The following is a 15,811-nucleotide window of genomic DNA, read 5'->3' on the forward strand; positions in this document are numbered from 1 at the left end:
CCTTTATTTATTATAGAATATAAAGAAAAGAGGAAATTAATAGTAATTAGTATATATAAAAGTAATATAGGTAAGTTTATCATGTATGTCATAGAAAAAACTAATATGATATTCAATCTGTTGTCTAGAAATTAATTTACATGTATAAACCTTAAAAAGTAATTTAAAATGGTTTAATGTTTTATGTTTTAAAAAATGTATAACACTTACATATTTATTACATTATAAATTTTTAATTAATTTGAAATTCTATACAAAAAAATTTATCAGAAACTAGTTTAATTTTAGTAAACAAATAGAAAAATATTCTACTTTAAAAATTATATAACTATTTCAATAATTTTATAGAAATTAAAATCATTTAGCTCAGGAAAAAAAAAAAAATGAAAATAATTTAACTGTGCTCAAAAGAACTTAGATTTACGTAAGATAAATATTTTATTTAAAAGAATTATAAAGAAAAATATTTACATTGGAAAAATATATGAATAAATGTGCAAACATCTAAAAGACTTATACATGGTCAGTTTTAAACATGATTATAGATTATATCCATATTTTATAGATTGTATCTGTAACCGTGGTTGGGCCCCTTAATTAATAATTATTAAATTATTTTCATAGACCAAGGGTTGCCATATGTCCGAGAAAATTGGGATTGTCACCAGTTTTGGACTTCGTGTACCGAAAAATATTTTCGTGATATCCATATGTTCCGGCTTAGACGTTTAGAGAAAATTTAGTATTGTTTAATTACTAATTTCGAGCATTTTATCTCAAAATAAATTTTTAATCATAATCGATTAACAATGTATAATAAATATATAATTTGTAATTCATGCATAAATATACAATATATTTTATTTTTAAATATTATATAGCCAGCCATTAATGGTACTCTTTAGTGGCGTATACCTAACTTTTATAAGGGTGGGTATCATTTGCAATCAAATCGTTTTTTTTATTTTATCATTATATATATTTTTTTTTTACGTTTCTAACGTTCTCACATAGAAAATTATTTTATAACATTTAAACAAAAACCTTGGGGGGATCTGACCACCTCCTAACCATGTATACGCCACTAGTCCTCTCAATATATTAAAAGTTAATAAAAACATTACTCAATATTGTTTGTTTTGTCCCTGTTTCGCCTTATAAATTTATGGCAACCCTACATAGACCTATAAATCTATAGATTTATCTATATTATCTCTATTATCTATCGACCTTGGATATCTAGCATCCTCTATAGCGTTTATGTATACGTATAACATGGACCTATAAACTATATTGTATTAATATATTCAATATAAACTTAAATAACTTAGTAAATAGGTTTATGGCATATAACAATGGATAATAGAAGAATTCTATATAATAACAAATCTGTATAATATTGATGTGTTATTCTGTGGTATTTAATAAAATGGTGGTTAATACCAGATCTACCAGATACTATATACCTATCTTACCTACAGTGATTTGATATATACTAACAAAACTATACATCCGACTAAATAATTTGTTAATGGTTGGGTATTTTAAGCATTTAGGTTTTATTTATTGTGTTTGATTTCGTTTAATTCATCAATTTCCAGTTCTTGTTAATTTATTTATTTCACTCGTTAACACCAGTATGGGAGAAATTGAAATAAACTATGGCTCAACAATACCCACTGAATCATTAAAGGTGATCGCCGAAAGTGTTGGTATTGGCAATTTGTCTGATGATGCGGCCAAAGAAATATCTGATTCTGCTACTTATCGCCTAAAATTAGTATTACAAGTAAATAATAATAGTATTTTATAATTGTATTTAAATTTATTATTTCTTGTATGGTGGTGTATTTAAATGTATTTGTCTTAATGTTATGTATTAAGTATATTGTTGTATTTGTATTAAAACCTGTGTATCATTTTGTATTCATACCATATCACTGTATTATAATTGTATTACATAATATTAATATTATTGAAAATACTGACATTATTTTTAGGAGAGCAAAAAGTTTATGGTGCATTCCAATAGATGTAAATTATTACCTTCAGATATTGATAATGCTTTAAAAGTATTTGGCATTGAAGTAAGTATCATTAGTAAAATGAATATTTATTTTTATGATCAGTATAATAAATATCAGATTTTGTGTTATTTTATTGAAAACTGTTGACTTTCGATTACATACTGATAATAATAAAAAATAACAAAAGCTGATTTTTATTATACTGGTCATTAAAACAAAAGCATTCAATATTTTTGAAAATGAAAATCGGCCAAGATATTTTATTTTTATGGTTTAAAAATATAATTTGCTGGCACTCTATGGTAACTTGTATATATTCTAAATGAGGTAGTGATGATAAATAACTTATTAGTTAAAAATTAAAAAAAATGTTGAATTTACCGAATAATTATTCAGTATTGGTTGATGCTTTAATTAGTGTTACTAACAATAGTCACTATTATTTATATCATAATATATAGATGAAAATAAAATGCATTCCAGTAGTTTTAGTACATCTTTTGTTTCATGCATCACCCAATGTTCATATTAGCACCCTAGATTCATTACATTACTAAATTATCTTTTTATATATATATAATGTTGATGATAGTTTAAAATATAGCATTAACTATGAACATAGCAAATAATTTTATATTGCAAAATAGAAATAATTTTTATGTTTTGTTAATAAAATATAATTTTTTTCAAAATTTATGAAATATATTCTGAACTTTTTCTTTAATATTTTAAGGAAAACAATAATGTAAAACAAGTAAAAATAAAATATAAATTAATTTTTAGCGAGAAAAAAATATTATACTTGGTTGAATTACATTGTGTATTATGATTTGTTGTATATAATTATAGTATATTTAGATAAAATTTAACTATTTTATTTTTTAGCCTATATATGGGTTCCATTCAAAAGATCATATACCATTTAGATATGCATCTGGTGGTGGACGAGAATTGCATTTCATTGATGACAAAGATATTGATCTTATTGAATTTGTAAATGCTCCTTTAGCTAAACTACCTTTAGAAATTAGTATTCGATGTTCGTACTAAATCTTTTTGCAAGGTGTTGAAAAAGTATTAATTTTTATTATATTATTAGGCCACTGGCTCGCTATTGATGGTGTCCAGCCAACTGTACCAGAAAATCCTCCATCAGTATCTAAAGATATGCAAAAACTTGAATGTGTGGATCCTTTAGGCAAATTAAAAAAACCTATAGATAAAGAAGTTTCAGGCCGACCATCTACAGGGTAAAATTCTATAACAAGTTAAAAAAATGTCTTGTAAACATATTTATTTTAATCAGGAAAGCACAAAAATTACGCAATGTTGAAACTGTCCATGTTAAACAATTAGCAACACATGAGTTATCGGTTGAGCAGCAATTATATTATAAAGAAATTACAGAAGCTTGTGTTGGATCTGATGAAGCTAGACGTGCAGTAAGTATTTTAATCCTTCTAAATTGATTGAGAAAATAATAATAACTTTTACTATTATAAAATAAACGCTTTAACCTGCATTCTGTTTGAAATTCTTAAGTTATTCAGTTAAGTATGGTAATGTACAATCAAATACAATTTTCAATTGTTTCAAAAAAGCTAAATTTTACTTTAATGAAGAGCATTGTGGTGGTGATATATGATTAAAAAACAATGTCAATGATAGTGGATATGATTGGCAAATTGTAACAGATGACTTAATATGAATCAACATATTGCATTTTAATCGTATGCTACAATAATTTTGTAGTCAGTGGACTCTTAACTGATAATGAAGTCATGGGTATAAATATATCAAATAGTGATTCCTGAAGAGCCTGAAAGAACTTTAAATATGATTATGGCAAACCAAGTAATGTCATCATTACAAACTATTAAGCAATTGTTGAATCTGTTGAAGTCGTGGATACTATACTCGAAACTATAGGAAAATTAGAATATTTTGTTATAACATTAATCTACATTTAATTATCATAAAATTTTATTATTTAAAAAAAATAAAATTATTAATTATATTTCAAAGTGATTTTTTTATTCCCCTTTTACTTCAAGTTATCATTACTTGACTGTATAACTAAATAAAGTGTTTTACAAAATTTTCTAACTGCAGTACTCTTTTTGAAATAAGATTTTGTCATGGTACCTACATCAAATCAGGATGTATTGCTTACTTTGGGATTTGTTTATCTAATAAATTTAAACTGATTTTGATTTGTAAGTATTATGATTTTTCGGGGTCCTCTTTATTGTAAATTGTTACACCATCTTATCTAATTTACTACTCTCTTATATTTTAATGTCGATTTCTTCATGTGGATAGATAGTAAATGTTGAAATACATTTTTGATTTTTATAGGAAGCTCTACAAAGTTTAGCATCCGACCCAGGTCTTCATGAAATGTTACCTCGCATGTGTACTTTTATTGCTGAAGGAGTTAAAGTAAATGTCGTTCAAAATAATTTAGCACTACTCATTTATTTAATGAGAATGGTCAAAGCATTATTAGACAACCCAGCACTCTATTTAGAAAAATATGTAAGTTTTATGATATATATTATTTATGTACTGATAATTATTAAAATATTATGTATTTATAAATGTTATTAAACAATATATTAATTATAAATTTATAATTTAGCTACATGAAATTATTCCTTCTGTTGTTACTTGTGTTGTAAGTAAACAATTATGTATGAGACCAGAAATTGACAATCACTGGGCCTTAAGAGACTTTGCATCTCGCCTCATGGCACAAATTTGTAAAATGTTCAATACTCCAACAAACAATGTACAAACACGTATTACTAGAGTATTCACTAATGCTACTAATTCAGACAAAACTGCTCTTCCATCTGTGTATGGCGCTTTAGAAGGTAATTAAAAATAAATAATTAATTGTGATTTAAAATGAACAATGTATGTATATGTATGTAATAACTTATAATGTTTAAGGACTTGCCGAGTTAGGAACAGAAACAATAAAAGTCTTTGTCATTCCAAGAGTACGCATGATATCTGATAGGCTGGACTCACCAGAAGTAACACAAAACAATGTTGATAGAATATCTGGAAATCAAATAAAACATTTACTTTGTGTAATTTTTTTAACTTAACCTTTTTATTTTTACTTACAATTGTTTAATCAATTTTTTATATTTTAGAAAATATTAACTCCAGTGTTGAAAATAACACACCAGCCTCCAGACAATATAGAAGAATACAAAAAAGAATTTGGGTCTGTTGGTGTACAATTGCATGCTGCTGTATGTAAAGCTCGTGTGATAGTTACTTCTCAAAATTCAAACAACCAAACTACTACACAAACTAGTAAATTTTGGCCTGATAAAATAAATCGTATTCCTATTTAATTTTTAATTTGATTTTATGAAGGTACACAATCTAGAACAGCTGTTGGTCGGCCAATTTCCGCTACACCAGGTAACTCAGGAGCTCCACAAAAATATGTTCTTATGTCTCAGCGACCTATTGTTTCTCAAGTAAATTTTATTTAATTTATGTAATATTAATATTTTACTAAATATTTTTTTCTTTTTTTAGACTCCACCAAATAAAACTGTTTATATTTCTCAGCAAAATATTAAAACTGAATTTCAAGATCCTAGTAATTAATATTATACTGAATATATATAAAATATAAGTTAATTTAACAATTATCAACTTCATATTACTTGTATTTTTATTTTTATTTTAATTATTGTAAAGTTGTATGATGATTTAATTCTAAAAGCATCATTAATTGATCGTTTATTGGTGAGAAAATTAGAATTTGTAAATTCTTCAATTTCATTTTATTTTATTTTTAATTACAATTTTGGGGGGAGGAATGCTCCAAAAGTATCATATAATATAAGTATTTTTTATATACTTTTCTAAGTTGAATAATTTACAAAAATATTGAAAATTGGTAAATTTTTTATTTTCAAATATTAATTAGATATTTAAGAATAAATCTAATAAGTTAACAACCAATAAGTTAGTAGTTATTTGTAAATAATTTTTCGACTATTAAATATTTTTATTTTTATAAATTAATAATATTAATATCGATGTTCTATAATTTTATAAAATTATTTAAAATTTAAATTATTTAATATTAATTTTAAATTACAACTATTAGTTGTGTACATTTTGTAATGTTGTAGCATATATATATATATATTACTTGTCATTACCTTACACTGTAGGGAATATTATATTTATGTATAAAAATTAAAGTAATTTATTATAACATTCAATCTATATAATTATTAGATAAGTAATTTATTTATTTTGTTTTATTAACAAATGGATATTATATTATATTACTTTTACAACCTTAACAATCAGATGTTTTTATTTCAACTGTACAAATGTTTACAATATTGATTATTCAAATTGTTAAAGATCTCAAAACAATGATACATAATCTTCTTGCTCAAAAAATATCTATTCATTGTCAATCAATCTATATACATAACATTGGATGAATTTTAGTAATTTATGAAGTAAAATATTTATTAACAAAATAGTTTTTCATCGTCTATGAAATTAAATCAAAATAGTGTTTAGGATAGTTATAATGGATCCAATCAAAAATTGTTTTATGAATAACAAGACGTCTCTTCTGAGATGCAAAATTTATAAATAAAACATCTTATTGTTGATAAAAAAGTAACAATCAATTATTTATTTATTTACGTTTATCTATAATAAAAACTGATTCTAGAAAAATTATAACGATAAATTAAGTATTAATTTAAAAATAAATAAATAAAATAAAATTTACTTTAGTTATAAACCTGTTATCTTTATACAGTTACACTGAGGATAACCAATTCATTTTTTTTAAAATGGGTATACTTACTATGGTTATTTAAATGTGTTAAAATTTAATTAACTTTAAAAATAAGGTACATTATTTCCTTATAGTCCTTATAGTCTTACAGAATAATTAATATACCACTACCCTTTAAATATAACCAATGTATTCAATTTTATAAGCGAATAAATAATATAGTATTTTTTATCTTAAAGAAAAAGGTAGGATAGGAATCTTACAAAAATGATTCACAATATAAAATTTTAATAACATTTAAGAACATATTAATATAGAAAATGTATTGAACTACAATTCTTCTTTATTCTTTTTGTTTGGGCATAATTGTGATACTTCAGTACAAATGGAATGAACAACATTATCGTCGTCAGACTTCATTATACTTATAAGATCATCTTCGATATCACTGACAATTTCCTCACAATAGTACTGTAAACTTTTGTTTAAGTCTGAATCTTGCACAACATCTACTTCATTCATCAATGGATTCATTGTGCCTTCCAAGACTAATGGTATAACTGTCAGTGAACCATTATTCTTGAAAGTAGCACGTACATAATCATTCATCTTTTCACACACAGATTCCATTACCTCGGTTAAGTATATTTGTGAACGACCCAATGGGACAGTACGTTTCTGTTGATCGCCATTGACATCCAAACGAAAATTGTCCACTTGCACAACGCGGGAAAGATCCACAGAACTAACATTTCGTTGAATTTCCTCGACTAGACGACAACACACCTGACATTTGAGAAGCGAAGAGTCAATGGCAATACTCGGCACCAACAGTATGAAAAACAAATAAATATAAGGGAAAGTAATTTTTACAAACATTTCTTTTAAAATATCTATTGATTTTTTTTACAGATTAACAAATGTATTAATAACGGTGACCAATGCTTAAAAATAAAAAATAACGAACATAGAGAATCAGATAGTATACGGTAAATTACTCGATCGCACAAAATTATTTCGTTATTAAATAATATTATCAACTGGGCTATTGGCGAGTGTGTATACCCACAATCGACCGAATTAATGCGATAAAGTCAACACTAATGTATATTATCTAATATCAACTACACGGTGTTCATCAAAATTTCAAGTTTTCCACCTCCCAAACTTACTACTAACAAAGGTGAAGAAACTATGAAACTATATTTGTTATCGTGATGGAAAGTTGAATTGAAATTTCTAACAAGGATACAACTGTACGAGCATTATCTCAGTCTGTGACCCCACTTTGTGCATTGCACAATTACAGCTTATCACCAGAGTTGATAAAAAATCCTTATATACAGATGTCCCATAAATCCCGTATCATCCTTATTATCTCCACGGGAAATCAATATATATAAACCCAGTTTTTTTTACAATACTTAGTATGGAAATTCTGAATGGCATAAGATTCAATTTTTTTTTTTAAAAAAATTCAAAAATTAAAAAAAAAATTTTTTATGCATATAAAAAATTTCAATTTTTAAGATGACTAACCATTTTTTTAAGCATATTTTTTAAAACCGTTCAAAAAAAATAAATAAATATTAAAATTGAATAAAAATAGACGAAGTTAGAGCAATTATTTTGTCTTTTCTGTATTCTCTCTTCACTTGTGCTTATTTTAAACCTTACTTTACAGGTTGTACAATTCTCTTGATTAAAAAAAAAAAAAATTAATGCAAGTTTTGTTTTTGAATAATTATAATAACAGTTGTTACCTACCTAACAAAACACGAATTGCTCGATTTAATCAATCTCGATTGGAACGCTGATTTTTTATGACTATCTGTAAATATCTAATTATTAGTGGAGCTTTTAGGAAATATTAAAATTAATATAATGTCTTTAAACTTGATTGTTAATAGAAAGAAAAAAAATTTATTACAAAAAAACGAAAATAATGCATTACATTTTTTTTATAAATGTTCGAAGTGACCTCCATTATTTGTAACACAAAGCTGAAGTTTTTGGACTCAAGCATTTTTAAATAAATTCCTAATTTTTAAATAGCATTTCTAAATTGAGTTTAAAAAAAGGCACAGTGGAAAAAAGTTTGGGAACCGCTGCTCTACTGTTCTATTTAAATTTTTTTCTGTACCTACCACAGCTATATTTTTTCACCGGAACGTGGGGGACGTCATTTTCACCCTAACTAATGTCCAAAATAACTTTTATTAAAATGTGGATTTTAATTTACGTTAATTTTATAACAAATGATTTATAATATCAAAACTAATTTTTGATATTCGTTTATTAACACGTTGAACTCCGCTAGTATTATCACTTATCACTGCCCAACCTATGTTAGTCGAAATTACATTAGGTCAACTAAAGTGACTATGCAGCAGCTAGCTAATGCAACATGCAGTACGGGTCGATCTGACAAATCGCACTTAGCAACATACAAAATATATAATTGGTTGAAAATTGATTCGAATAAAGTATAAGAAATTACGTTTTCTGCATAATACATTTTAAGAAAAATTATCCTTCCTCCGAATGAAGGACTATATACATTCCTGTAAAGTTCTCATTATAAAGTAGAAGTAATTATTATATTACCTATTTATTTGAGACCAAACACCTTAGTATCCAATATTGTACTTAGGAAACATGTATAACGAAGTAGATTCTTCCCAGATTTAAAATTAAGATTCTAAATACATCTATAATGCACCATAAATTAAGATTGTATGTTATTTATAGGGTATAATAATTATACGATTTTAAAAATTATATACATACATACATTTAAAGAATTTATTAAAAATTTAAAATACTTTTAAAGATTAAAGCAATACAATAAAAAAAATTAACAAATTTATAATAAGAAATTTAAATATAGTATTTATTTATTTGACAGATAACTGTATAATTGGATAACAATGAAATTATTCATAATTTGTTGTCTAAATGTAAACCAATGGATATGTGAGTTAAGAAAGAAATACAACAAAAAAAATAAAAAAAAATATTAAAATACCAAATATTTTTATCATTAACCAACGATTTGAAGTCACAGATTGGAAGTAGCGTAAAATTTGGCTGTGAGCTGCTTCAATACTTAATTCAGCATCTTGAACATTGGTATCAATTCTGATAATAAAAATTTGCAAAATGTTTTAAGTAAAATTGTACAAACACTTTATAATATATTATGATACTAAATATTTATTTGTACAATTTAATAATATTTCATACCTCTCAACCATTTCTTCTTGTTCTTTGACCATATGCGCCAGTTGTTGAAATATTCCACCTAATTCTACAATAGTTGATTCAATATTTTGCATGGTTTCCGCTCTACTATATAAATATTGATCCTAAGAAAAACATGTAATAAATATTAATTATCAGCGTTTGAGATAAATACAAAAATACAGGTTACTATTGTATATTATTATTGCTTTGAAATCTAAACTCAACTATATACATATAAATTATTAAAATGTTCATACCGTATTATCATAAACTGCCATTGCTTGTGTTTGTTGAGTTACTTGTAAACGATCTTGATTGTCATTATTATCCATATTAATTGCACATTGATTACTTGACATTAAAATAGAATTGTGTCTAGGTACTAATGCTGATGAATCAGATAATGTAACCAAATTATTGTCTGGAGAAAATTGATCTCTTCTCGATTTTGCATGTTTTAAGTTCTAAATAAAATAATTAATTATATATAATATTTATTTTTAAAAAAATAGAGTAAATAAACTAAATATTACCTTTAACATTTAAATAAGGAAAATTAATCTAACCTTAAAACTTAATATTAAATAAATTATTTTATAGTGGATTACACATATAACTATACTGTGCATTTTCAATAATTTATTTATTTTGTATTTAATTGTATATATAATAATATGGCAACATAAAATTATGCACAAATTATGTGAATAATACAATATTTGTAATCTTTTTTTTATTGATAAATAATCCACAAGATTCAAATGTTTTGAATTCATATTTTTTCTACGGGGCTTGTTATTTAGATATAAAAAGTACTTCAAACTATTTTCTATTTCCACTACGAACAGGTATATAATGGTCATTTCTTAACAAAAATAATGTATAGGAGAAAATTCAAATTTATTAAAAACTTACCTTAGTCCTTATTTCAAGAACTTGTTTAAATTCATTTGATATATTAGCTAACTTTGATTGTAATGATAATACAACAGTCGATTCATGTGACAATAAATGTTTCCGTCCAACATTATTCTGAGTAGCTTTTTGTAATTTTGCAACTTCTTGTAATTTTGCGATTTGTTGGTTTAAACTATTCAAATCTTCTTTGATTATGTAAGTTAATTCTTGAATTTCTTGTGGTTTATCATTAAATAATGATTTACGTTTTGCAACTAAAAATTAAATTTATTCAAATACAATTTTATAATATATATTCAATATTGTTTATTTAATGATAATTTAAAATGTACAAATGAAAAATTATTAAATCATTTTACAAATTTTACTTTTGTTATCAATGCAGATTTAATACAATGACTTTCAAATAAATATTCAAAATTGCAAGTAAATAAATATGATTATAAAAAAATTTAAATTAATTAATTAGCAATATTATATTATAACAAAGCATACTTATTATATTATAATTTATCAAACTAGAAAATAAAAAATGATATTTTCATTTAAAAAAAAATCAGACTTTAGAGAACATTACTTTAGAGTATAAAAAAAAATAAAATTTAAATACAGTACGAATAGAATAATATATGTAAACAATTAAATACATTTAAAATAAGATAGTCTATAGTTAAAAAATTTAGAATTAAAATTAATACATTCAAACACAAATATTTTCAAATAAAATAAGTATAATAATAAGTGTATAAGAATATTTCTCAACTTACGTAATGTCAATTTCTCTAATTTAGCATAAGTGTTACTAATATTATAGCCAACACTTTTGGCTACCATCATAAATTCTCCATAGCTTTGGAGAGCTTTGACTTTTTTTACATCTCTATCTTGAACAGCTTTTGCAATTTGTCGGCCTTGCAAAGATCTGACTGCACTGTTAAATTCGGCAGTACGATCTCGTGGCATTATTTTATTAATCTTTCTTTCAACCGTTGATTCTTGAGTTAAATAACTAGAAGAATAAGAAGCTTGGTCTGAATCAGAATTTCCTCTTCTTCTTCGAGTAGTCATTTAAGTATAAAATAATAAAATATCCTGTAGAAAAAAATAACACATATTATAGCAGGTAATATGTTAAACACAAAGATCACTTAACTATAAAAATGCACTTTCTATTTGTTATCATACCAAATAAATGATTTTCGTAATTTTTATTTTTACCTGTAAGCGAATTTCATTCAAACAACTATCCGTATAAATTTGATACACGATGGGTAAAATAAATATTTGTGACAATTAAATAAATAATTTCAACACTAATACCGAGATAAAATATAGATACTATTAGTCAAAATTAATTGATATTTCTTGCTATTTTAATTGTTATTATTATTATTGTAATTGTGAAAATCTTATCAGAAACACGTATTTTTTTAACCGTGGTTAAAGTGTAGGTCATATGGTATGTCACAGGTTACTGATTACATATGAATGACTATTAGCAGGAAAACATTTTATGAATATAGTTAAATTCATGAGGTTATGGCCCATGACACTATAATCCCAACAAAAACACTTTGTCGAACTCCGTGTAAAAAATTGCTAAGTGTGATATCATGAATAAATGCTAAGTAAATTAAATTTTCAATAAATTTATTCTATCTCAATCATTTATTTAATTTGCGAGAATTAATTTTCTTTATAAATTAATATTTAAGACTTTTTATAAAACAAATTTAGTAACATTTGTCATGGAAATTTGTTAAATAGTCCAGTTATAAACAGACATGTTTATTTGTCGAAATAAATAAATTCTCGCCAAGGTTGTATTTGAAAGTACAAATATTCATTAGTATTTACTATATTTATTATCTGCGTATGATCTGTAATAGTATTACAGGCACTGCAATTAACGCCTTCTATTAACACTTCTCTCAATAAATAATCTAACGTTGTATTAAAAGTTACCGTTTCATTTTCATTAGGTACGTTAAGCTGAATAATATAGTTTTGAGTTATTTGTATTCTCTTATTATGGCACGCAGAACAAACTAATTCTATCTGTAATTTATGAGATAACGCATTTTTTAGTGGATCGTAAATGTTTATAAAAGCACTAATAAATTCAGCATACACATTGTATTTGTGGTTTTTTTCTAAATTATTTCTCCTTTTTCTTAATTTCTGTTTATATGTTTTAGAAATAGCAAATAACAAATTATAATATAATTATAATTATGTTATAAATAGTACGGCCTACTACAATTACAACAAATAAAACGTGGTTTTTCTATTATATACTGGCGCGGCGTCCAGGGGCGTATTTAGACTTACTTCTAGAGGGGAGGTGACTCAAATTTTTCCTTTAATTCAGGCTCAAAATTTACAAGTAAAATTTTTGGTAATATTTATACCAGGTGAATCCTTACAATTTTTTTTTTTTTTTTTTAATCTTATGCCAGATCCACTTTGAATGGTCTTTTGTGTAATTCTTTTTTAACACCTCTCCGTGTTTTGAAAGTTTCGCTTGTGTTTTATCTAATTTTTCACTAAGTATGGACTGGGTCTTCAATCAAAATAATATAGGTATATTATTTATCGTTATGGGACATATAAACGTTATAAGCAATTGAGCATTTAACGCTATAAATAATTTAAACGTTATTCAATTTAAGCGTTTAAACGTTATAAAAATTTAAACGTTTAAAAAATTTTCCGTTTACCATTATGGTCAATTAAAACGTTAAGAAAAATTTAACGTTTTGTGTTATTTAAATTGGTGTAAAATTTGAAAAGTTTTCAAATGTAGTAATACTATAAAATAAATCATAATTTTTGGTTCTTAGTAAAATACCCATTACTTATATTAAATTTGTCTTGGTCTAAAAATTCTCGGGGAAGGCGATTTCCCCCATCGCTCCCCTCAAATACGCCACTGGCAAATAAACACATCTACATCGAATGTCACCAGAAACATGAATATCGATAACAGAAATAACGAATACGATAAGCGAAGATGCCAGCAACGGCGGGAACCGCAAGTCGCAACCGCTACCCAGTGTACGACCACGACGAAAACGTATACGGAATAGAGGGGGTAATACGGTCTTGTGCGCTGCTACGTGAAACGTAATAACTAAAAACGGTTGAGCACAATATCTTTTTGCTTCAAAAATACTTGACTTTCTTGTTAATATATTCGTTATTATTCAACCAATTTTTTCGAAAATGACAAAGGTATAATCTACAAATCATGTCCGATTTATTGATACCACAAAAAGACCAATCTGTTCATTCATTAGGTCAGTAGCCCTGGCTATAGAAAACGAGCAAATTTACACACATTCAATGGGCAAACTCTGGCTCGTGTAATATACTACGGTAGTGACCACTTCGCTTTTTTTTTTTTTACTTAGCTTCGCGCCACTACTGTCGCGCTGGATAATAATGATGACTAGGATATCAAATATTTATTTTTTTTAAATTTGAATTTAAAATTAATTACAGAGTTTTAAACACAGATATGTAATAACATGTTATTATATATCTGTGGTTTTAAAGTTTATTTCAGTATGTTTTCCTGTCAAGTTTGCAAGGCAACGGTTTTTTTCTTTTTATTTTTTTATTAAAATATGATCCATTACTTCTATTACCATTGGACGTTACCAGGCCCGTATTTAAAAATTTGGTGCTCCCAGGCATATAATTTAAGCCCCGCCAAAAAAAAAATAAATAATAATAATATAATACTTATTATTTTGTCTATAATCGAGATTCTTTAATATTAAAATATAATTATAAATGAAAATCGTTTAATACTTTTTTTAATTAACAAATTTAACATAATAAAACATACAATTTCCTTTTTTTTTGTTTTATTTTTTATTCATTAGGTATATAATTTTTAAAATTAATTTTGATAAAATATTTTGCCGCCCCTGAGACGACGCTCCCGGACATGTGCCTACCCTCCCCTAAATACGGGCCTGGACATTAGATTGTAAGCCTAGTAGCTTAATGTACAAATAATATGGGAATAATAAAAATTTAAATACATAAGTTCATAAATTCATAAAAAAGATAAATGATAAATATAATATGGTGGATTTGTATATTTGTGGGTTTTCATCGAAGTGTTTTTTTTTTTTTTTTTTTTGATGAAAGGTTAGTGACAAGGTTGGTTACAAGAGGTCGATGAGGGGTGTTTCTGTTAGAAATTTACTAAGCTTGACGATATTATCTGGTTCAGAACTTACATTACAACCAGGTGATAGGACATCTGCAGTTTAACTCTCTCCGTATTACATACGCTACATTCAGTTAGTATATGCTTGACGGTAAGAGGGACCCCACAGCATATGCAAGTTGGGGGGTCCTCTTTCTTCATTAAATGTACATGTGTAAAACGTGTTGTGACCTATTCTAAAACGGATAAGAGCTAACTCATATTTTCTTGGAGTGTTGCTGGGGAAGGTCCAGGGTAGTATTGATCTTCTAATTTCATTAAGTTTCGTGATCATTTTATTCCATTGTGCTTCCCATTGGTTAAGTGTGCCCTTTACAATGACATTTTTTATGTCACTGTATAAGAAGAGGTAGAAGGAGAGAATATTAGTAGATATATGAGCTTGTTTTGCGACCTTGTCGCATGTTCATTATCATAGATGTTACAGTGACTGGGAATACAAGAGTATGACATATTTTTGCTTAATAACTGTTCTCTATAGTGAGCGTTATGACTTTTCCTGACAATATCGGTAGGGTTGTGAACATTTTATAGACTAGTAAGAGTAGATAATGAATCACTATAAATCGTGATATTGTT

General features: G+C 25.8%; 3 protein-coding genes across 4 annotated transcripts; 1 reads left to right on the forward strand and 2 right to left on the reverse strand.

Annotated features, from left to right (window-relative positions):
• Positions 1 to 1,486: 1,486 nt before the first annotated feature.
• Positions 1,487 to 5,660, forward strand: LOC112689223 (transcription initiation factor TFIID subunit 6). Its single transcript, XM_025562817.1, has 11 exons — positions 1,487 to 1,789; positions 2,001 to 2,087; positions 2,913 to 3,066; positions 3,127 to 3,277; positions 3,334 to 3,469; positions 4,386 to 4,565; positions 4,669 to 4,903; positions 4,983 to 5,125; positions 5,192 to 5,357; positions 5,421 to 5,527; positions 5,589 to 5,660. The coding sequence occupies exons 1-11, from the start codon at positions 1,640 to 1,642 to the stop codon at positions 5,658 to 5,660; spliced, it is 1,581 nt and encodes a 526-aa protein (XP_025418602.1). The 5' UTR covers positions 1,487 to 1,639.
• Positions 5,661 to 7,093: 1,433 nt separating this feature from the next.
• Positions 7,094 to 8,078, reverse strand: LOC112689160 (protein seele). Its single transcript, XM_025562714.1, has one exon. It carries the CDS (start codon positions 7,702 to 7,704, stop codon positions 7,156 to 7,158), a length of 549 nt encoding a protein of 182 aa, XP_025418499.1. The 5' UTR covers positions 7,705 to 8,078; the 3' UTR covers positions 7,094 to 7,155.
• A 1,612-nt stretch (positions 8,079 to 9,690) lies between these two features.
• LOC112689153 (syntaxin-5) lies at positions 9,691 to 12,335 on the reverse strand. Of its 2 annotated transcripts, XM_025562700.1 has the most exons (6): positions 12,208 to 12,335; positions 11,757 to 12,081; positions 10,987 to 11,243; positions 10,329 to 10,535; positions 10,072 to 10,193; positions 9,807 to 9,966 (listed from the first exon to the last, which is right to left on the reverse strand). In XM_025562700.1, exons 2-6 carry the CDS (start codon positions 12,055 to 12,057, stop codon positions 9,807 to 9,809), a joined length of 1,047 nt encoding a protein of 348 aa, XP_025418485.1. In that variant the 5' UTR covers positions 12,058 to 12,081; positions 12,208 to 12,335. The 2 variants fall into 2 exon arrangements, with proteins under 2 accessions (XP_025418486.1, XP_025418485.1); XM_025562701.1 differs by lacking the exon at positions 12,208 to 12,335 and having other exon boundaries at positions 9,691 to 9,966; positions 11,757 to 12,057.
• Between the last annotated feature and the right edge of the window lie 3,476 nt (positions 12,336 to 15,811).

This window comes from Sipha flava, unplaced genomic scaffold, assembly GCF_003268045.1.
Source record: "Sipha flava isolate LNK unplaced genomic scaffold, YSA_version1 42_pilon_pilon, whole genome shotgun sequence".
NCBI classification, from domain to species: domain Eukaryota; kingdom Metazoa; phylum Arthropoda; class Insecta; order Hemiptera; family Aphididae; genus Sipha; species Sipha flava.